The sequence below is a fragment of the Cebus imitator genome, unplaced genomic scaffold (assembly GCF_001604975.1).
Source record: "Cebus imitator isolate Cc_AM_T3 unplaced genomic scaffold, Cebus_imitator-1.0 Scaffold217, whole genome shotgun sequence".
In the NCBI taxonomy this organism is placed as follows: domain Eukaryota; kingdom Metazoa; phylum Chordata; class Mammalia; order Primates; family Cebidae; genus Cebus; species Cebus imitator.
Window position 1 is genome coordinate 2,989,189 of NW_016107532.1, and position 21,864 is coordinate 3,011,052.

The window sequence follows — 21,864 nt, forward strand, 5'->3', positions numbered from 1 at the left end:
CCAGTGTCACCTTTTCTGGGAAGCCTTCCTGATGCCCCAAGTGGTGGCCACATCCCTTCTTAGAGCTCCCAGGCACACTTCCATGACAACCTGTCACACTAAATTGGCCCTGACTTAGACCATGGGCCCCTGAGGGCAGGGTGACTTGTCTCCTGGGCACCCACCACCCACCTAATACATACTAAGTGCTAAAAAAAAAAGTTTGTTGAATGCATAATTGCATGAATGAACAAATGACATGTTGTGAAAGTTTGAGGCTTAATATGCAATCAATCCTCTCGACCCAAAGTAGGAAGCTGGGGATCCACAAGACGCTCTAGGGTTAATCTACTGCCTGCTTCCTGCTTCCCAGTAAGATGCCCCGTGTTAGGATGGAGGGACCCAGCCACAGCACTGAACCCAGGCACATCAGTTGAATACCTCATCCTACCCCACCACACCCTGGGAGGGAGTCAGCCAGGCATGCACCTGCCTGTAGGTGGCTACGTACCGGGGAGAAGGGGGACACCTGGAGGCCGCATGGGAGAAAACAGGGAATTAGATGCATACAAGAGGGGTCCCTTCTTATCCCAGACCCATCCAGACTCCAACTTCTAGGTGTCCACCACTGATGGCTTTTTTTTTTGTAGACAGGGCTCACTCTGTCACCCTGGAGTATAGTGGTGCTATCTCAGCTCACTGCAACCTCCATTCCCCCAGCTCAAGCAATTCTCCAACCTCAGCCTCCTGAGTCACTGGGATTACAGGCGTGCGCCACCACACCCAGACAATTTTTGTATTTTAGTAGAGATGGGGTTTCACCAGGTTGGCCAGGCTGGTCTCAAACGCCTGTCCTCAAATGATCAGCCCACCTCAGCCTCCCAAAGTGCTGAGATTACAGGCGTGAGCCCTGCGCCCAGTCCCACCCGATGGCTTCTTAACATACTGGCGTCCCAAACTCTGTATGAGTCCCTTACTCTGACCTCTAAAGCTTACTACCCCAAGGGCCCTGGGTGGTCTAGCTAGAAGCAGCAGTGTGGGGCTGAATTATCTGCTCTCCCACGACCCCACCTTGTGGCCCACATACTTGATGGTCAGGTGGCGGCTTTTGGGCACAGATGAGGACGGACCCTTGCTGAGGTCTTCCACTGACTGCTCCAGGGGCTTGTTTTTCTCTGAGTTGGAAGCCCCATTATCTGTGCTCTCCATGTCATACCTGGGGGTAGGATGCAACGGGGCTGGAGGCCAACACTGCAGGGGGCACTTAGGGGGCAGAGGAAGTGCAAGGAGAGACAGACCTGCAGGAGAGACTAAGGAGCAGGAGGAGGAGGCTGTGTTCTCGGCACTGCACTTAACATAGTGGTGGAAGAGAGGCCACCCCTCCCCACTGGGGGCAAGCCTCTGGCAGGGGCATCGCTCAAGACCAAATGCAGGGTTCCAGGGCAGGCTCAGGCTGCCTTGCTTGGAACTGCCAGGGGAGTGGGTGAGATGCAGGGAGGTGGGGATCAAAGCTCTGAGGAGCAGCATGAGGGCCGGGGACCGGGAGCTTACGTGACGGAGCACTGGGCAAAGGCCAGGTACTCGAGGAGCACATCCAGGCCACGGTTCTCTTCGTTGAGGAACTCCTGCACCCACCTGTAGGCACAGGGCTACCTGAGCACCAGCCAGGAAGGAGGCCCTGCCCCAGGTGGGCACAGAACAGGCACAGCAAGAGACCCTGGGGTGCCCTTCCCACCCCCAAAGACCCAGTGATATCAGGGGATTCTGGGAGACTCTGGTGGGTCCCACAGTCCCGCCATGCCTCAAGGTGCCAGCCACAGCATGGGCAGGAGGGGGAGGGGAAGCTGTCCGGGGCACACCCAGGCAGTGGTCCACAAGCACGGCCTGTGCTGAAGCAGGGGGAGCAAGAAGGGGAAGCTCCAGGGGCTGCCTGGAAGCAGAGCCTTCCTAGGCCCAGAGAAGAAGATCTGAGCCCTCACTCACCCAATGTGGTTCGTCCTCAGGGAGGTCTCCAGCTCCCGTAGCACCTGTGTGGACTCCTGAACTCGCCTCTTAAACTGGGGACCAAGAACAGAGAAGGCTGGGGGGTGGAACCCGGCCTCCCACAGGCTCACCAAGTCCTGAGGCAGCAGGCAGAGCGCCCACCCTCCTCCAACTGGCACCAGTGGCCTTTCATGCTCAGCCTCCCCCACCACCCCCACACACCTGCCCAGCAAAACAGACACTCACAGGCTACGTGTGCTCCCCCATACACAGACACATAGGGTGCACACACCCCCGATACATGGCACACAAGGTATACACATGCACACACACAAAGATGCACGGTGTGCATACACACACAGCACATGAACACTTATATACATGCACTCTAACTACAGACATAGGCTATACACACACACACTCACACACACACACACTCACACACTCTCTCTCTCTCTCTCTCTCCTATAGATGGACTCAAGGGTACACATAAAGGACACATAAGTGAACAAAGTACACCCATAGTATACACACACACCCCTATGTATGGACATACGTGCTGCACGTGTGTATACACATGGTATAAGTACACAGAATGTGCCTATGTAAGCATGCACAGGATGTACAGAGGAACGTGTAAAAGTGCATTCCCAGGGCACTCTCAGTCCCCTATATACACACACACACACACACTCGTACATGCACCCACACATGCCCATAGAAAGTCTGTACACATAGTTACTCCAGCTGCCCAGAGCTTGGAAGATGTTGGGGAAAGGGACAGAGTAAAGAGGGGAGACATGTACCCCCAGGTTGGGCATCCAATCAGCTGCTACCTTTCGGCTGACCCCACCAGTATCCACGTAGCTCTTCAGCTTCTGGATGTAGGCTGTGGGGGGGTTCTTGACTTGAAACCGCTCCTGGGGAGATGGAATGGGGTGTACAGAAAACCAGCCAGAGCTGCCCCAGGGCAAATGACCAGTTCTCGTCCTAATGCTCCGTTCTCAGCTCTCATCTGGGGTACCGGGCTTTCTTAGGAGCCTCTGAAATACCAGAGGTATAAACCCAAACAGTCCACCAAGCCACTTTCTTTGCCTTTATTTACTCTTTCTCTTTTCTCCCTCTGTGACCCAGGCTGGAGTGCAGTGGCATGATCCTAGTTCACTGCAGCCTCCTACTCCCGGTCTCAAGTGATCCTCTCACCTCAGCCTCCCAGGTAGCTGGGACTACAGGTGCGCACCACCACACCTGGCCAGCATCAGGTCACTTTAAGACCCCTGTCCTAGGCCTAGCCTGCCCTTCCCACGTGGCCTCCTAGGCCACGGCCCTGGCGTAGCTTTGGGGTGGACTAGGAAGGGGTCAGTCCTGTGGTAGGCCCCCCCCTGGGGTGGGAAGGAACTCGGTCTAGCTGGTAGGTGGCACCCTTTCCGGACCAGAGCTAGGATATGGTGGGGAAGAACGGCTGGAAGTGCCTCGTGAAGGGGACCCAGCACCTGGGCAGGACTCGGATCCCAGCCCTGCTGCATCCCTGTGTTGACAGGAACCTGCATGCTCCTCTCCTCTGTTCAGCGATGCAATTCCTAACTCCCCCACCCCACCACAGGCTCCAGCAGCCACTCACACAAAGAGGCAGGGACCACAGCAAAGACCCCTCCCCAGACGGGCCCCCACCCATCCAACCCAAACCCCACAGATTTGCCAAAAATCCACCCCCTCGGACTTGCACTTCGTCCTGCCCTTTGAGCCCCCAACCTCTGAGATGCCAGGCCAAGCTGCTCCAAGGGGACCCCTACCACAGCCCCAGAGCCTCCGGGGGCAGCTCCCCACCCTCTTCCAACCGCCCAGCCCTTTCCCCTTGACTGCTGCCCAGCCAGCTCCCGCCAACCACTTCACTAGCAAAGGCCCAGCCTTGGCTCCCAGGGGAGACTCTCAGCTCCCAGCTCCCCATCCCCCGCCTCTGCAGCCTCCCTCCTTCACAGAATCCCTGCAGCAGCCGGCCCCACCCAGCCCAGCACTGAAAGAGGGTTCTCCCATGGCCAACCACAGCCCTCGAAGCTGAAGGAGCAGGGGCGGCTGAGTGAACCGAAAGCCCAGGCTCCTGGACAGAGCACTGAGGCAGGGGTCCGCAGTGACTGGCCTTGGGGAGTTGCTAGTTGACTGCAGCTCCTCTGGACCCAAGGCGAAAGGACAGGAATTCCTGTCCCTCCTCCCTCCCTCCCATGGGATCAGGTGACGATGTCCAACCCCAGGGTCGTCCCTTCCCTTCCCCAGTCCGGAGAGGTTTCTCAGGAAGCTCAGCCACAGCACAGTGACAGTGACTCGGCTCCAGCTGCCCTGGCCAGTGCCCCTGAACCAGCCCTGCCAGCTCCTCTGAAGCCGACCCAGCCCAGCTCATGACTCACAAGGTGCTTTGGGGAGTTCAAGAGAGGGGTACTCTGGAGTCCGCAAACCCCAGCACCCTCCCCAGGTGCCACGCTGGCCACTGAGCAGGGTCTTGGTCCCCTGGGCACTATGGAGGTACCTCTCTCTCCAGAGCCCTTGCCTGGTCAGGGTGGGGCGTTGACAGTGGGGGAGACGGGGTGGCTGGGCAGTGCTGGCACCCACCTGGTCACAGATGAGCTCCCACTTCTTCTCGTTGTCATACTGGCTCAGCAGCTGGACTTTGTCTGGGGGCAAGTTCATGCAGTTCTGGGAGGAGGGAGGACAAAGTAAGACCCCTGAGCCTGGGGCCCCAACAAGGGGGGAGGGAAGAATGGGCATTTTGGGGAAACACACTCAGCTCCCTAGACAGTGTGTGGCTCCATGAATCCTCTCACCCTGGGATGTGTTATCCAATGAGAAAGCCAAGGCCAAGTGAGATGGAGCACCTGTCCCATCGCAACAGCTAGAGGGGACAGCAGGATGTGAGTTCCAGTGTGCCCATGCTATGTCACCCCTCATGCTGCCTACCTGTCCCACCTGGTGCGGAGGCAGGTGTGGGGGTTCTCAGCCTGCCTCCCTGGGAACCTGAGACACTTCTGGGCTCTAGTTCCCCCATCCGCAGTAAAGGGCATCACCTCTTCCCCCATTCTGGTGGGAAGCTAATGGGGAGCCATTGCCAGCCAGACCCAAGCGTGGCCAGTGGCCAGTGTCCCATCTCCACGTGCCACCAGATCCCATGTGTACACAGACCAGGCCCAGGGCACCAGTGCCTCACGAGCACCAGAAAACCTCTTGCAAGGAGGGTGGACAGCAGCCTTCTCCTCCTCCCTCTCCGGCCCCTCCCACCTGGGAGAGAAGCTGAGAAAGGAAGGAGAGGGTTGTGGGAGAGGAGGGCGGCCATGTCAGCAGGCAGGGAGTTCCAGATCATAGCTGCAGGGGCGGGGAGATTTGCGGGGAAGGTCACTTAGCCACAGCACTGGGGAGAAGAGCCAGTGCTCTGGGTCTGTGGTGCGGGCAGCCCGGCTGGGACTCCCCCAGGAACCGAGAAAGGTCAGCAGAGCTCTGCCTGGGTCCTCCTCCCCTGGCCCCAGATGACAGGGGCACGGTGCCTCTGCCACCATGGGGCAGGTCAGGGCCAGCCCAGGGCTGCAGAATCAGCCGGGGTCAATAGCACCAGGGGCTTTTGGGACCCTGGACTTGGCTTGTCTCCCTAACAGCCCCAAAAGATGAGGCTGGTTCCCTTCAATTTAGTAAACCCCAGGTTACTGACAGCCTTCTACACGTCAGGCCAAAAAGACAGTTCTTGCCCTCAGGGAGCTCTGAGTTTATTGATAAGGGTCTCCGTCAGGATGTGACCCAAGGGGCTCTGGTCACCAGCCAAGGTGGCCCACGCTCCACACTCTCAGTCATGTGGCTCTGAGCAGAGGCCACAGCTGGAGCAGACAGGGAGCCACACCCACCCGAGGCTCCCCAGCCAGCTTCCTCTCGGGGTGCTCAGCCTCGTTCTGGGGCTCCAGCCAGACCTTACCCCCAAAATCACTGCCTCGAGTCAGACCCAGACAACAGGAAGCTGGGTGCGCACAGCCCCCATTGCCTAAGCTTTCCGGCCAGGACCTGCTGGAGAGGTGAAACTGCCCCTCGGCCAGGCCCCGCCCCCAGCACTGGGTGGGTGGGAGTACGTCATCCCTCTCCCCCATTGCGAAAGTGAGCCTGGATTGAGGAAACCACCGCTGTCTCATCGGCCACCCTCCCCCAACCCTCCAAGGGCCAGGACAGCTCTTGCTACCACAGGGCCGGGGGGTTCAAAGGAGGCCAGGCTATTGTCTTTCTCTGTCCATCTGTCTGTCTCTCTCTCTGATCCGCTGATGATCTCTCTCAGTCACCCCCACGCCACAGGGACAAAGGGTGCGGCAAGGCCGAGGTGGAGCAAGCCGGAGAATAGGGACAAAGCAGGGAGACAGGGCCAGCAGTGCCAGGGAAGCTGAGCCGTGGCCAGCACCAAAGACAGAGATGGCAGCCAGGGAGCGAGGGGACGGCTGAGCCCAGCACGGGGCCGCAGAGGGGACAGCCACTTCCCAACACGGATCCTTCCAGGCCCTCACCCACCCGGGACCTTTTTGGTTCTGGAATGGCCCCAGCGGCACTTCTAGAGTCATAATGACGTCCCCAACAGTCAGGTAGCCAGCTCCACAATGCCTACTGTGCAAGCCACCACTCGGAGCCCCTGCACACCGACCACCGCCTTCCATCCTCACTGACGTCACTGGCGCCGTTAACATTCCCATCTCACAGGTGCAGGCACGGATTAGTTTAGTGACCTGGCCAAGGTTACGAAGCCAGTAAGAGGAGAGCGGGACTGGCTCTGAGCCTGGAGCCAACTCTAAGCCATTGCCTAGTCCACTCCCCCAGAGCAGCCCCCTAGTTGTTACTGTGGAGGGGAGGCCTCTTCTGGGGCCTGGGTCACCTGTCTGAACAGCGATGGAGGGCAGGCCACCCGTGCCCCTTTCCCACCTGGGCCTTCTCCGGCCCCCAGGCCCACATGCCAGCCTGCCAGACGGGCTAAATTTAGGCTTAGAAATCAGAAATAGCTCTGACAGCGCCGAACACTAATTAGCAGCTGCTCCTCAGCTGTGGCTGTGCCCACCAAGGCTGGGCACTCCAGGGAGCAGGAGAGGGGCCATGAGATGCCACTCACTCAGGGTGGGGTAAGGCCACCCCCTAAAAACAGGAACAGACCCCCAGACCCAGGGCCTTCAGCAAGGTAGCGCCACCATGGGGTGGGGAGCTGGGGGACACATGGAGGGTTGGCTGGCAGTGCTCAGGTGGGAGGGGAGGGGCTGGCAGTCCAGGTGAGCGGGATACCTGCCTCCTGAGGGGCTGGGGAGGGGCAGCTGTAAGCTGCCACGTGGAGGACCCAGAGCTGGCTTCAAAAGACCAGGCTCTGGCCCCAACTAGCTCTACAGCTTCTTTCCCCCCTTGGACCTCAGCTTCCTCCTCCATAAAATGGGTGCACTCCCTCACCGGAGCCTCACACTCACGGAGCTCCTGGAACACTCAGTGAGAAGATGAGTTTGGATGTGGCAAAGCTCTTCAGTGGCCTGACACTAAGAAGAAGCACTTCACAGATGCAGGAGCGGTGGAGGGGCAGGGGTCCATGGAAGGCCCCAGGGTGGGGGATGGTAGGGTGAGCAGAAGTTTTTGAAAACATCCAGAAACACGGACTTGTCTCCAAGGCTTTGGCCAAACCTTAACTAGCCTCCAGCCTACTTTCCCTGCTGCCTTTAGTGCTTTGGGTCAGATGAGGAAACAAACAGGATTCATCTTTTAGGGTGTGGCCAAGAAAAGGAGCTGACTCCCTACATCTTTCTATTAAAATGTGTGGGGACCATTCTCCTCCCTCCCTGCCCTGGGTGTGAGAGGGGGGACCCCCAGCACCCGGTCACCTAAGACCAGCCCCCAAAAGACCCTGCTAAGAGCCCTTCCCACACACACACACACCAGTGCTGACTTCTGACACAGCATCCCAGGAGGCTGAAGGGGCTGAGTTCACATCTGGACACAGCCACACCCTAGGGTTTCACTTTCAGTTTGAGCTTAGGTCCCAGTCCACCTGCCCACCTCTCCCCATGGCCTGGCCCTTCAAGCCCGAGGGTACCCCTGAACGTGGACACCAATCCCAGTCTCAGGCCAGCCCCACAGGCATTCCTCAGCCCAATGGGCCCAGAAGCTGAGCCTGTGCCCAGCCCCCACCCCCCATCCATCTCCCGCCACCTGCCCACCTCTATACGGTCTCAACCTTAGTTTTAGTGCTCTCGGTGCATCGCCAAAAGCAATCGATTTTATCCACTTTTTAAAATTCTGGCATATAGATTTTCTGGAGCTCTTATAAGCAATCCCAGGCTTACAGGAGGGCTATGAGGGGTCACAGCCCCAGCCCTAGGATCAGGTGCTGAGGACCCAAAGAGCTAACAGCTTCTCCCATCAGCATTCAAGCGTCCCCACAGCAGAGACAAGGGCAGGCAGGGTGGAAGCCACTACCTGTGTCATCCAGGCTGGTAGGAGGAAAACAACACTGACAGCAGTAACAATAACAAATGCTCTGCAGACACGTTCTTCAACTTGGAGTTAAGCTCTCAGGCCCCAAACACTCGGTGCCAGGCGCCGTTCTAGGCTTTGCCTCAAAACTCATTTAAACCTCAGCAAGCCTCCAAAATAGATACTGTCATAATCCCTATTTCACAAATGGGAAACTGAGGCTTGAAGATGTTAAGGTGCTTGCGCAGGGTGGCCTTGGTGGCAAGCTGGCAAGGAAGACTCGGCTTCTTCCAAAGAAGGAAGACCTGGGGAACAGGAAATGTGGGTCCTGGCCCCCAGGGGTCTTCTGCAGGCAGCCTGGCCCAGGCCCCCTCATCTGAGGAACCAGGAACAGCCAGCCCCACTTCCTGCCACCCAGAGCCCCACGCTTCCTGTTGTTGCCCACGGAGCTCTTACTCACTGGGGAACCCCCCCCCTCAGCACACCCTCTCTCAGGGGGAAGTGGAGGCCTCCCCTCCCCCTCCCATGTGCACACTGCTACCGTTAGCACCACCACCGCCCCACCCTCCAGGAGAGGTGGGCCCTCCCTCCAGCGGTTTCCGGCCACCAGGCAGTTTTCGGTCTGGGCCCCACTGCTGCTGACCTGCATAACGTGGGGAGCCTGCCGGGCCTTCCTGGCTAAGGATCTGGGGCTCCTGGGGCGTGCATGGCAACCTCGGGTGGTCTTGGTAGCAGAGGTGGAGGGAGGGGAGGGGCAGGGTCTGGGCTCCCTCTGCTAGATGGGCCCTGAGATGGAGAGGACCTGATCAGCTCCAGCTTTATTCCCTTCCTCACAGTGGAGGGCGGTCGCTGAGCACCTGCTCTGTGCCAGCCACTGCGATAAGTCCTCTATTTCACCCTCTCGACAATCCTAAGAGGCCAGCAGTTGCCACCATTATTCTCTTTTTACAGGTGAGGAAAACTACAGCTCAGACAAGTTAAGTAACTTGTCCAGGGTCACGCAGGTAGTGACAAAAAGGAATGTCAACCCCCAACATCATGACTCCAAAGTTCAGGAATCTGCCCTGCCTTTCCCTGAAGTAACCCCTGCCCCCTCAAAGGGCACCCAGCCACTAACATAGGGCTCCATGTTCCCAGGAAAAATGCAGAGGTGGCCCCGAGAGCACCTGCTCCTGCCCGTCTCACCCAGCTCTCTGCCAGCCAGCCCCAGATGTCACTGTGAATCATGCCCACCACATCCGTGGCTTTCCAGGGTTCGAGTGCCAGCCCTGCCTGCTGGGAATGTCACCCCTTGCCTCTGCCTAGCCCAACATCAGATCACATGGCCACAGCCCACTGAGATCTTCTGTCCTGGAAATGGGAGGTGTAGGGCCTGAGCGACCCCGTGGCTCCATCCCTGAACCCCACACTTCATCTGCCCTGTCCCAGAGGTGGGAGTGGCCAGGGGGACAGCACCTCCTGCTCTTTACCAGCAGCCCCAGAGGGAAGGGCCCTGGCTGGAAGCAGGACTGCAGGCCCACACCCCACGTGGGGCCAGCCTGACCTCCCCACACAGCCTGGCCAGGCACTCAGATCCCTGAGCACAAGCCAAGAGCACCCATCAGGCAAACTCCTCTCCACCGCTACTGGCTTCCAGCGTGGCTCTTGGCCTCCACACACCACCCCTGACACTTTCCCTTGATCCCTCTGCCCCAAGGTTATGGGATTCTCCCTGCCTGGCAGATCAGGGGTATCCCAGGTCCAGGTGTAAGCGTGGCCCTTCTGGCAGGCCTGGAAAGGTCGCCTTGTCACCCCAGTCCCTGACCCTGCTTGCCTCACAGGGGAAGGCGTGAAGGGGCTGGAAGACACCCAGCCTTGGGCATGGGCGTAGGAGAGGCGAGAGCTTGGCGCCCCGCCGGCTGGTGTTCCCACCAACACAGCAGGCCTGTGGGGCTGGGCAGCCATCGCTCCTCCGCCGTTGCTAAGGCAGCAGCCGGAAACCCTGGTTCAACCTGCTCTTTCTCCCCACCCCCATTTTAAGCAGGGGGCACCCCTTTCTTTCACAGCTTTCTTGGAAAGGCAGCCCCCCATCACCCACCCTTGCATGGGAGAAGGGCTCCCTGCACCTCCTGCCTGGCTGTGGGTGGGGACACCCTTCACCCACAAGAGGGGTCCCACAGCCAGGAGAGGGAGGAGGGTTTGGGGCACCAGAATCCCACTTCCCACCAGGGACAAAAGGGGAAAGAAAAGGGTCCCTGAGGCTGCTGGACGAGATCCCCAAGGGCAGGACTGTGCTTCTCCCATCGAGACTGCAGACCCCTGATGGCAGCGGGCCCATCCCCTCAGCAATCTAAGGTTCTTCTCCTCTTAGACACCAACCGAGGACAGGACTTGGCTCTGGGCATGACGGTTCAGGTTGGGGTTCAGATAGCGACCCACTCTGCAATACCCACTGCCAGACCAGAGGGTTGAACCAACCCTTTAGCCCTGGGCAGCCTCAGGCAGAGGTCAAGGCTGTCGCCTGCGGCAGGGCTCAGGCCCCTGCTGGTGGGGAATGAGAGGAAGCAGAGTCTTTGCCAAGTGTCCTTAGGTTGGGTTTACCCTGCCTACAACTGGACATAAGACAGACTGAGCCACCACAGGAAGAAGGTATGAACACACTGGGGTTCCTGGGCACCCAGTGGGGGGTAAGCCCTGGTGGGTGCTGCTGCCCTAAATTTCTGCTAGCCACCTCCACTTTCTCCACCAGGACAGCCTCTCTGGCCCATCTGTGGATGTCCCCCCTCCACATCCTGGTACTCAGGGACTCCCAGTGGCAGACTCAGCCACAAATCAATTACAGCCACAAATCCAAGCAGGGCAATCAAGCCCTACACACACATCAGAACCTCCCCGTTTGACTTGTGGATTTTCCCCAGGTCTGAATTATTCAAGGGCGCCTCCACATCATCGTGCTAAACAGAACAGATTGGAACCGGGACCTCACCCCAAGAGCCCACCTCATCTACAGACACACACTTGGGGGAAAGATAGACCCATGTCCCTCCAACCAGGCTGGCAGGGGTCCAAGGACCCACCACCAACGCAGGCTCCCCAATGGCCCCAAGTGTCTGTGTCTCCTCATTCTCCCCCCTCCCCCACCTGCTCAGCTCAGCTCAGCTTTATGAAGCCCTGGGCTTGGGGAGCAGGGAGCAGGGCAGGTGGGGGGAGGGAGAAGTCAGGGGCCAGCCTGGTGTGAGGCGTCCCTCAGTGTCCCTGCCTTCCCCTAATCAAGCAAGGTGTCTTCACAAGGATGGACCCCACGCCACCCCGTAGCTCCTCCAGACTGCCCCCAGCCTTCTTTTGGGAGGGGACTGAAGCCAACATTTTCTGGAACTGTTAGGAGGCGATCCTTTGGGGCCATGCTGAGGATCCAGCATGTTTGGCCTAATGACTGACCGGGGAGGGGAAATGATGTCAAGGAGGTGGAGGGCCACCAACTGAGCCAGCACCCTCTGCGGCCTGCACCTCTATCGAGGCCCCACCCTCAGACCTGCAGGGCCCGTCTGCACAGATGGGAAATGCATCTGGGAGAAGGCATAGCCTCATTTGCCTGTCACTCAGCGTCCAGCAAGGGAAGGCTGACAGTAGGCAGGCCACCAGACAGCTAGTTAGAGAAGGGAGCCAGGACCAGGGCGGTGGGGTGGTGGCAGGAGTGAGAATGAGCAGTCCTCCCCTCCCTACTTCAGCCTCATGCAGGGTCTTGGGGACCCCTGAGTCTACTCTGGAGCCCTCACCCCACTGAACATGTTGACTGTTTCCAGGCTGGCCTGAGCTGATGGTTCCCTCCCCAGTGGCCTATTCCCCGGGCCCCCCCTCCAATTCCCCAGGTAGGCAACAGTCGGGGGTGGTTCCAGGTTTTGCTCCACCCCTAGCCAGGGCGACCCACACGTCCTGACCCCACCCTCCCTCATCTTACTCCCTTCATAGGCTTGGAAGGGACGCCCCAAGATAAAGACCCACAGGCACCCTGGCTCTGGCATATGGCGGGGGAGAAACACAGATGCCTCCCGTGATCCGCCAACCCGACTCCCGCAGCCCAGGCGCCCAACAAATCAGGACCCAACAGCTCCAGCAAGTCTCCCACTCCCGGGAGATTGTAACCCTTTCATCTTTGACCTCAGACACAGAAAGGCAGATGCCCCAGACCCACGCCCGGTGGCTGGGCCTGCATGCAGTGGGGAAGGGGGCGACCCCGGACCCCTGTGCGTGCCCCGCTCCCAACTTCCTCACAAGACACATCTGTTTAGACCTTTAGACCCAGGTGGGGTGGAGGTGTCTTAGGGAGGCAGACCGGGCGATTACTGAAGAAAGTTTTGGGGGGAGAGTGCTAAGTCACTCTGAAAAAAAGCCACTGTCGCACCCACCCCCTGGAGGGGGCAACCGCCGGACCCGGGATCTCCAAGCGGCACCTGAGTCCTCGGGGGCGGGGACGCGCGCCCAGCCCCTGCCCAGCCCCTGCCGCGCCCCTGCCGCCCCCCGCCCGCGGCCGGCGCGCCTCCGGGTCGCACTCACCAGGACGCGGTTGAACCGCTCCTCCAGCTCTCCTGCCGCGGGCATCGGCTGTTTAGGGGGCGCGGGCTGTTTGGGGGGCGGCGCGGCGGGACCGGCGGGCTGCTCGGCGCTGCCGGCCGCGTTGCCCATGGTGGTCCCCACCCAGCCGGCCAGGCGCCTCCAGCCTCGGAAATCCAGCTTTCCGGGGGACAGGGACGAGGCTCCTGGCCCGGGGGGACGAGGGGGCAGAGGCTGGCGGCGGCAGCGGGGGTTTCGGCGGCGGGGGGCGCTCGGCTCAGCGGCGCGCAGGGGCCGGGGCGCGGCGTCCCATCGGGGCGGCCCCGTCCGAGGAACCGGGCGGCGAGCTGCAGGGTTGGGGGAGGAAGTCAGGCTGCAGGCCGCCGGGGCCAGAGGGCTGGGCCGGGGGCAGGAAGCTGCGGCGCGGGCTCCCCCCTCGGCGATTTTCGAACTTCTGCTGTCGCTCCCCGTGCGCGCAAACCGCAGTTCGCCGCCGCCGCCGCCGCCGCGCACCCAGCCCCAGGGGGGCGGGCTGGAGGGAGGGGACGGGCGCCGGGCGCCGGCCGGGGGACCGCCGCAGCCATGGCGGGCAGGGAGGGGGCTGCTGAGCCGCTTCACCTGCCGCAGAGCGGGCGGCCAGCGCCGCTTCACCTGCCGGAGCGGGAGGCCACCGAGGCGAGGCCGAGGCGGCGGCGCGCTCGGCGGCGCCTCCGGGTCCTAGAACCGCATTCTCCCGGTCGCCCGGGGCGAGGGATTGGCCGGGTCTGGGTGAAGGGGGTCACGGCCTGGGGGTCGGAGGGGCACCTCTCCTCCGTGCCTAGGATCTCAGCCACTGCGAGCGCGGCTCGGAGACCCACGGTGGCGCAGCGTTGGCGCTCCAGGGATGCGTCCCCCTCTCGGGTCCCCGACTGAGAAGGTGGGAACCCCCTTCCAGGCCCCCCACCTTTTATTTCTCTCCTCCCCTGCTTAGCCCAGAGACGAGCTGAGGACCGGGGGGAGCCCTCTGCAAACAGGAATTCCTACACAGGGAGTGGGGCGCCAACGCAGGCCAGCAGAGACCCCTGCCACCTGTCCCACCTCGACCAAACCGTGCGCCTGTGCGGAGCATCCCTAGTGGCTTTAGAATGGGGGCACCCATGGAAGAGGGGGGCTGCGAGAAGCTGGGCCCGCCAAGGTGGTCCCAAGGAGGAGTGGGGGGGTGCGGAAAGGAGGATGAGAGCCAGCTGCAAAGCTGAAAAGATCCGGCACCGCAGAGGAGGGAAAAGGAATCTTGACGCTGTCACCGCTGGGGACCTAGGGTGGCCTCTCACCTTGGAGAATAACAATCTCTGATGTCTGCTAATGACAGAAATACTTACAGAGCTCTTTCATTCATCCTGACAATGACCAGAGAAGGTAAGTATTGATAGCCTTATTTTAGAGATGGGGAAACTGAGGCTGAGAGTAGGTAAGTGACCTGTCCAAGGGCACTCAGCTAATAAACGGCAGAAGCAGGCCTCCTCACTGTCTACCTCCGAAAACGACACTGGCTTGGAGTTGCTGTCCTGGTCTTCCACTGCCCATCTCATGTAGGGTAGGAGAGTATGGGGGATAACCTAAGGGCTGGGACCCCACCTATAGCCTGAATTTGAGACTCTCAGTTGCTCCTCTCATTCCCCATTTAATGTGTGGGGATCCTCAGCTGGTCCCTCCCTACACTTCCAAGGTGCTGAGGAGGGAGGGCCCGCTGAAGGAGCCCAGGTTACTTCTAGGCCAGGTCAGGAGCCTAAGTGTCACCTCCCCTGACAGCGTCCCCCTCCTTCTGCCCTCACATTCAGAGACACTGACAAGACTTGAAGCAAGAGACGGAAAGTTAACATCTCATCTGGAGGAAGACCCTGGAAGGAGCCAGCCCCTTCCCCCAGGCTGAACTGGTTTAAGCCTTTCTTCCGTCAAGGTCACCAGCACCCCAGAGGAGTGAGAGATGTAATCACTGGTTTCGTGGCCTGATCAGGGACCTCCAAGGTGAGTCAAAGCAGGATTCTCCTCGGGCATGCAGGGAAAACCATCCACTCCCTGCCCACTGCCATCTCCTCCCTCTCAGACAGACCAGAGCCTAGCCCTTGGGTCCTTGCCCTTGAGATTAGCTAGGACCTCCTCCTCCTCTTCCTCTACCTCCTCCTTCTTGTTCTCCTCCTTCTTCTTCTGTCTCTATAAGATAACTGTTGTGGAAGACTTTTTCTTTTTCTTTTTTTTAAGATGGAGTCTCTCTGTGTCACCCAGGCTGGAGTGCAGTGGTGCAATCTCAGCTCACTGCAACCTCCACCTTCCAGGTTCAAGTGATTCTCCTGCCTCCGCCTTATGAGTAGTGGGACCGCAGGCACCCGCCACCATGCCCAGCTAATTTTTGTATTTTTAGTAGGGACTGGGTTTTGCTATGTTAGTCAAGCAGGTCTCAAACTTCTGGGCCCAAGTGATCCACCTACCTCAGCCTCCCAAAGTGCTGGGATTACAGGCCTGAGCCACTGCGCCCAGCCTGGAAGACTTTTTATAATGAAAAAAAAATTTTTTTAAGAATGTATTTCCTGATTCCTCAATAACTGTCTCTTTCAGTTGAACAATAAACCTTACTTAGCACCAGCTGTGTTCCCAACACTGGGCTCAGTCCTGAGGATTCTGTAGCAGATGAGAAATGACCCTGTCCTTGGTCTGCTCACAGCCTAGCGAGGGACAGACTTTCAACCTACCTGGGAGCGTGGCTGCTTCAAATCAGCCTATGGGACCAGCTGTTCGTGCTTCCTGTTGCCCAGAACTACTTCTGTAAGGGGGAAAGAGAAGGGTAGCAGTGTGTCCTGCAGCTGGAAACCCAAGCCAGGCAGGGAGCCACCAAGGTAGTAGCTGCCAGCCTGTATCCATAATCCTTGGGACTCCTCACATTGCCAGCCACTCTTCACCCAAGGCCTGGTGGAAATAAAGCTGGACTAAGTAACACCTCTCCTGTGGAAAATTGTTTCTGCACGCCGACATTCAATCTCTTTCTCTCTCTCTCTCTCTCCTCTCTCTCTCTCATGCTGATCAGAACTGTGAGTTACAAAAAAAATAAATAAATGAGAAGATGTAATCAATTATTACATAGTAAACTTCATTGGCTTGGCAGGAGATATCTTTCCCATCTTGGCCCACAGAGGAGGAAATCCTAGAAGGGATGACTGAAGTGTGGGACCAACACATTGGTGGGTCTGTGCTACCCCCTACTGGTCGCGGGTGGTATGACAGCCAAGACAGGTCAAGGCTTCCAGCAGCGATGGAGTCACCGCAGCGGTGACATTTCTGGACTGTTGTCACCTTCAGTGGAGGGATTGTGCAGTCACTGGGGATATCCAAAACCCAGATGATTGAGAAGAATTCCCCAGGGATCTCTTGCCTCCCTTTTGCCATTACTCAGTAGGAGCCTCCTTAAAAAAGGAAAAAGGGGTAGGGTGTGATGGCTCATGCCTGTAATCCCAGCACTTTGGGAGGCTGAGGTGGGCGGATCACCTGAGGTCAGGAGTTCGAGACCAGCCTGGCCAATATAGCGAAACCCCCATCTCTACTAAATACAAAATATTAGCCGGGCCTGTTGGTGCGCGCCTAAAATCCCAGCTACTCGGGAGGCTGAGGCAGGAGAATCACTTAAACCCAGAAGCCAGAGGTTGCAGTGAGCTGAGATTGCACCATTGCACTCCAACCTGTGCAACAAAGCAAGATTCTGTCTAAATAAAAGAAAAAGGAAAAGGGGCTGAGTGCAGTGGCTCATACCTGTAATCCCAGCTCTTTGGAAGGGTGAGGAGGAAGGATCACTAGAACCCAGGAGTTCAAGACCAGCCTGGGCAACAGGGCAAGACCCCATCTCTACAAAAAATACAAAAAACAGCTGGGCATGATAGTGCACACCTGCAGTGCCAGCTGCTGGAGAAGCTGAGGTGGGAAGATTGTTTGAGCCTGGAATGTCAGAGCTACAGACAGCAAAGAATTACATCACTGCATCCAGCCTGGGCAACAGAGCAAGATCCTGCCTCAAAAAAAAAAAAAAAAAAGGTTATTACACAGTTCAAAAATGAAGCAAAGCCCAAAAGCATGTGCAAAGAAAGTAAAGTCTCTCCTGGCCGGGCTCCACACCTGTAACCTCAGCACTGTGGGAGGCTGAGGTGGGTGGATCATTTGAGGTCAGGAGTTCAAGACCAGCCTGGCCAACATGGTGAAACCAAGTATCTACTAAAAATACAAAAAATTAGCCGGGCATAGTGGCGGGCACCTGTAATCCCAGCTACTCGAGAGGCTGAGGCAGGAGAATCGCTTGAACCCAGGAGGCGGAGCTTGCTGTAAGCTGAGATCACGCCACTGCACTCCAACCTGGGCAACAGAGCAAGACTGTCAAGAAAGAAAGAGAGAGAGAGAGAGAGAGAGAGAGAGAGAGAGATCTCCTGAGGCAACTACTCTTAATAGTTTGTTTTTACAATCCTAATTTTTTTTTTTTTTAGACGGAGTCTCACTCTGTCATCCAGGCTGGAATGCAGTGGCACGACCTCGGCTCACTGTAACCTCCACCTCCCAGGTTCAAGCAATTCTCCTGCCTCAGCCTCCCAAGTAGCTGGGACTACAGGTACCCATCACCACGCCCAGCTAATTTTTGTATTTTTAGTAGACATAGGGTTTCGCCATGTTGGCCAGGCTGGTCTTGAACTCCTGACCTCAAGTGATCCACCCGTCTCAGCCTCCCAAAGTGCTGGGATTACAGGCGTGAGTCACCACGCCCAGCCTCTGAACAATTTTAATGTGTCTTTGCAGAGCTATTTGGAGCATATGCTGGGTGTGTGTGTGTGTGTGTGTGTGTGTGTGTGTGTGTGTTTGACACAAATGATAGCTACACTCTACACTGTTCAGCACCTGCTATTTTCATGTAATAATGTACCTGCCTATAGATAGTCGACATAGTCTTCCATCATACGGTGTGGCACAATTTACTCACCATTCCCCTCCTAGTAGATATTTAGGTGTGTCTGCCTTTTATTACTACAAACAATGCCAATTGCAGGAAATACCTTGGTACATATATTTGTAGACATATGTGTGTGTGTAAAATATTTTTTTTTAGATGGAGTCTCACTTTGTTGCCCAGGCTGGAGTGCAAAGGTACGATCTCGGCTCACTGCAATCTCCGCCTCCCGGGCTCAAGTGATTACAGGCATGAGACACCGCATCCAGCCAAATAAATTTGTAAGTATGACAATTCTGGGTCAAAGATTATGTGCTCTTAAATTTTTTATAGATTTTTCACACAATTGCCCTCCAAAAATTGTGTACCAATTTACAACCCCCAACAACGGATGAGGTCACTTGTTTCCCCAAACCCTCACAAGCATGTTATTATCAGGCCTTTTGATCTTAGGTAATGACTCTTTAAAAGTCCTGGGTGCAGAGCAGGTGATGATCTTTTTCTTTGTGCAGCGGGTTTCTCCAAGGCAGGGGCTGTGTCTTTCTCATCCCTACATCCCCAGTGCAGGATGTGGCACCATCCTTGGTAGTTACTCAAGAGCTGTTTGCTGAATATTGAGTGAAAGAAACAGAGCTGTATTTTGGCAGGCCCAGAGGGAGGGGGTCAAAGGTTAGATCTGAGCAGGAGGCCTGCTCTTTAGGGCCACTGTCTCTTCCAGACCCTGGTCAAGCCTCTGCCCCAAGCCCAAAAGCCCTCTTCTTGCAGGAGTCTCCCAGGTTGCAAGGTCTGACGTTGAAGGCCCAAAACTCCCTGGCCAGCTTTCACCCAGCTCTGCTGCATTCCAGGCATGGACCCCATCATCCCCAAGCTGCCTGAGAACTGGAAACAAACTAGGTGTTCAGCTTTAGGGGATCAGTTAAAACACTGTCCAGTAAAACACTATCTGCAATGATGAAAATGTTTTCACTCTGCACTGTCCAATATGGCAGCCACTGGCCACTCATAGCTACTAAGTACTCAAGCTGTAGCTAGTTCAACCAGGGAAATGAATAAATTTTACTTAATTTGGCTGGGTGTGGTGGCTCATGCCTGTAATTCCAGCACTTTGGGAGGCCAAAGCGGGTGGATCACAAGGTCAGGAGTTCAAGAGCAGCCTGGCCAAGATTGTGAAACCCCATCTCTACTAAAAATACAAAAATTAGTCAGGCATGGTGGCGAGCACCTGTAATCCCAGCTACTCGGGAGGCTGAGGCAGAGAATTGCTTGAACCCAGGAGGCAGAGGTTGCAGTGAGCCGAGATTGTGCCATTGCACTCCAGCCTGGGCGACAGAGTAAAACTCTGTCTCAAAAAAAGAAAAAAAAAAGAAAGAAAAGAAAAGAAAAAAGAAAAAAATTAGCTATATATGGTGACATGCTCCTGTAGTCCCAGCTGCTTGGGAAGCTGAGGTAGGAAGGTTGCTTGAGCCGGAGAAGTGAAGGCTGCACAAAGCGGAGATCACATCACTGCACTCCTGTCTGTGTGACACAGAGAAACTCTGTCTCAAAAATAAATAAATAATAAGGGGGCTGGGCACATGGCTCACACCTGTAATCCCAGCACTTTGGGAGACCAAGGCAGGCAGATCACTCAAGGCCATGAGTTCGAGACCAGCCTGTCCAACAAAGTAAAACTCCGTCTCTACTAAAAATACAAAAATTAGCTGGCTGTGGTGGCGTGCATCTGTAGTCCCAGCTACTAGGGAGGCTGAGGCAGAAGAATCACTTGAACCCAGAAGGCGGAGGTTTCAGTGAGCCAAAATTGCACCACTGCACTCCAGCCTGGGCAACAGAGTGAGACTTCCTCTCAAAAAAAAAGAAGGTAAATGAAAATAAAAGCTAATTGCTTGGTAGGTAACCATGGAGGGCTGCTCTTTCCTTCTTCTTGGCAACTTGTGATAGTCACTACACTATTTTTTCTATGTAACTCACTAGAGGACAGCCCCAGTGAACAGACCAGCAAACACCACAAGAGCCACGCCCCAATGACACAGGGTCCCAAACTTGGCCATGCATCACAATCAGAATTTGTGGGGAGCACAGTCAGGGATCTGTGTCTTTTACAGTTCTCCAGGTAGCTCAGGCAGCTACTGACCTGTCCTTGTCAATGCTCCCCAGTGAAGAGAGGACAGGCTCCATGTCCCAGGTACATATCCCTTCCCTTTAGACAGCAGTCATCACTGACGTCTTCTGTGTACCAATGCTGTGCCAGACGCTGAGGCTCTCTACATGTTACCTGAAGGCAAACAGCATCCCAGCCAGCAGGCAGGCCTCCACTGAGCTCAGCGTCCTCTGGAGTGACTGACTTATTCCAGGTCATATTGCTGGTAAATGTCGGAACTAGGATCTGAATCGTCATGAACTCCCTGAGCCTCCATTTTCTTCTCTGAAGAAAAAAAAAAAAAAATAGTGACAGGATTTTATTGAATTGTTTTGAATATTAAGTAAAATTTCATGTAAAGCACTTAGCAGAGACTTATTTCCAGCAATAAGGTGGGCTATATAGGTTCAGAAAAACTCCTGTGGTATAAAACAGCTAGAAATGCTAGATAAAAGATAAAATGTGTATGGGTTTAGCCGGGCGCGGTGGCTCAAGCCTGTAATCCCAACACTGGGAGGCCAAAGCCAGTGGATCACTTGAGGTCAGGAGTTCAAGACCAGCCTGGCCAAGATGGTGAAACCCCATCTCTACTAAAAATATAAAAATTAGCCAGACAGGCATGGTGGCGGGTGCCTATAATCCCAGATACTGGGGAGGCTGAGGTAGGGAATCGCTTGAACCCAGGAGGTGGAGATTGCAGTGAGCCAAGATCACGCCACTCTCAAAAAAAAAAAAAAAAAAGAAGGAAGGAAGGAAGGGTCAAGGGAGCCCAAAAGGTGATATCCTTGGGTAGTAATGGGAAAATCATCCACCCTTCAGAAAGCGATGGTAGGGATACTTGCCTACCTCAATCTATCAATAAGATATAGCTATTCTACAGTTGTATGTACCTAATAACATAGCTTTAAAAATCATAAAACAGCAATAGTAGGAAAAATAGACAAATCTACCAATGGAAGATTTAAATCACCTCCCTCCGGAATTGGTACATCAAGCGGACCAAAAATTCAGTAAAGATTTAAAAGATTTGAGCAATGCAATCAGCAAGCATAATCTAATAGAATATTTTAAATACTCCAGCTCAAACAGTTTGTGAACACGCTTTTATTTTCAGACACACATGAACCATTTACAAAAATGACCACATATCAGGTTATAAAGCAGTCTCCATCAGCTCAAAAAATTATATAGACCACATTCTCTAACAGCAATATAATTAAATTAGAAATCAACAATATTGGCCGGGCGTGGTGGCTCACCCCTGTAATCCAAGCACTTTGGAGGCCAAGGCGGGCAGATCACCTGAGGTCGGGACCTCAAGACCAGCCTGACCAACATGGTGAAACCCTGTCTTTTAAAAAAAAAAAAAAAAAAAAGAGAGAGAAATCAACAATATTTAAAAATAACCCCTGCTGGGTGCAGTGGCTCATACCTGCAATCCCAGCACTTCGGGAGACTGAGGTGGGCAGATCACTTGTGGTCAGGAGTTCGAGACCAGCCTGGCCAACATAGCGAAACTCCGTCTCTACCAAAACTACCAAAATTGGCTGGGTGTGGTGACAGGCACCTGTAATCCTAGCTACTCAGGAGGCTGAGGCAGGAGAATCACTTGAAACTGGGAGGCAGGGTTTGCAGTGAGCTGAGACTGTGCCACTGCACTCTAACCTGGGTGACACGGTGAGACTCCATCTCAAAAAACAAACAAACAGAGGCCGGGCGCGGTGGCTCAAGCCTGTAATCCCAGCACTTTGGGAGGCTGAGGCGGGTGGATCACGAGGTCAAGAGATCGAGACCATCCTGGTCAACATGGTGAAACCCCGTCTCT

The 21,864-nt window shown here is 55.9% G+C and overlaps 1 protein-coding gene and 1 long non-coding RNA gene across 8 annotated transcripts in view; one reads left to right on the forward strand and one right to left on the reverse strand.

The window, feature by feature from the left end:
• The window catches only part of FMNL1 (formin like 1), a 27,187-nt gene extending 12,125 nt beyond the window's left edge, over positions 1-15,062 (reverse strand). For 2 of the 7 annotated variants that reach the window (XM_017549313.2, XM_017549314.2), the window contains exons 1-7: positions 12,952-15,062; positions 4,567-4,650; positions 2,769-2,882; positions 1,963-2,036; positions 1,531-1,614; positions 1,067-1,195; positions 491-508 (exon numbers count right to left, since the gene is read on the reverse strand). In XM_017549313.2, coding sequence (XP_017404802.1) covers positions 491-508; positions 1,067-1,195; positions 1,531-1,614; positions 1,963-2,036; positions 2,769-2,882; positions 4,567-4,650; positions 12,952-13,080 — 632 coding nt within the window. In that variant the 5' untranslated portion in view covers positions 13,081-15,062. Of the gene's footprint in view, positions 1-490; positions 509-1,066; positions 1,196-1,530; positions 1,615-1,962; positions 2,037-2,768; positions 2,883-4,566; positions 4,651-8,421; positions 8,446-12,951 lie in introns of those variants that run through there. The other 5 variants (XM_037745997.1, XM_037745999.1, XM_037745998.1 and 2 more) reach the window with 5 other exon arrangements.
• Positions 15,063-18,082: 3,020 nt separating this feature from the next.
• On the forward strand, positions 18,083-20,394 carry LOC119474201. Its single transcript, XR_005203489.1, has 2 exons — positions 18,083-18,183; positions 20,106-20,394. It is a non-coding gene; the product is annotated as an uncharacterized LOC119474201 (long non-coding RNA).
• The last annotated feature ends 1,470 nt before the right edge of the window (positions 20,395-21,864 follow it).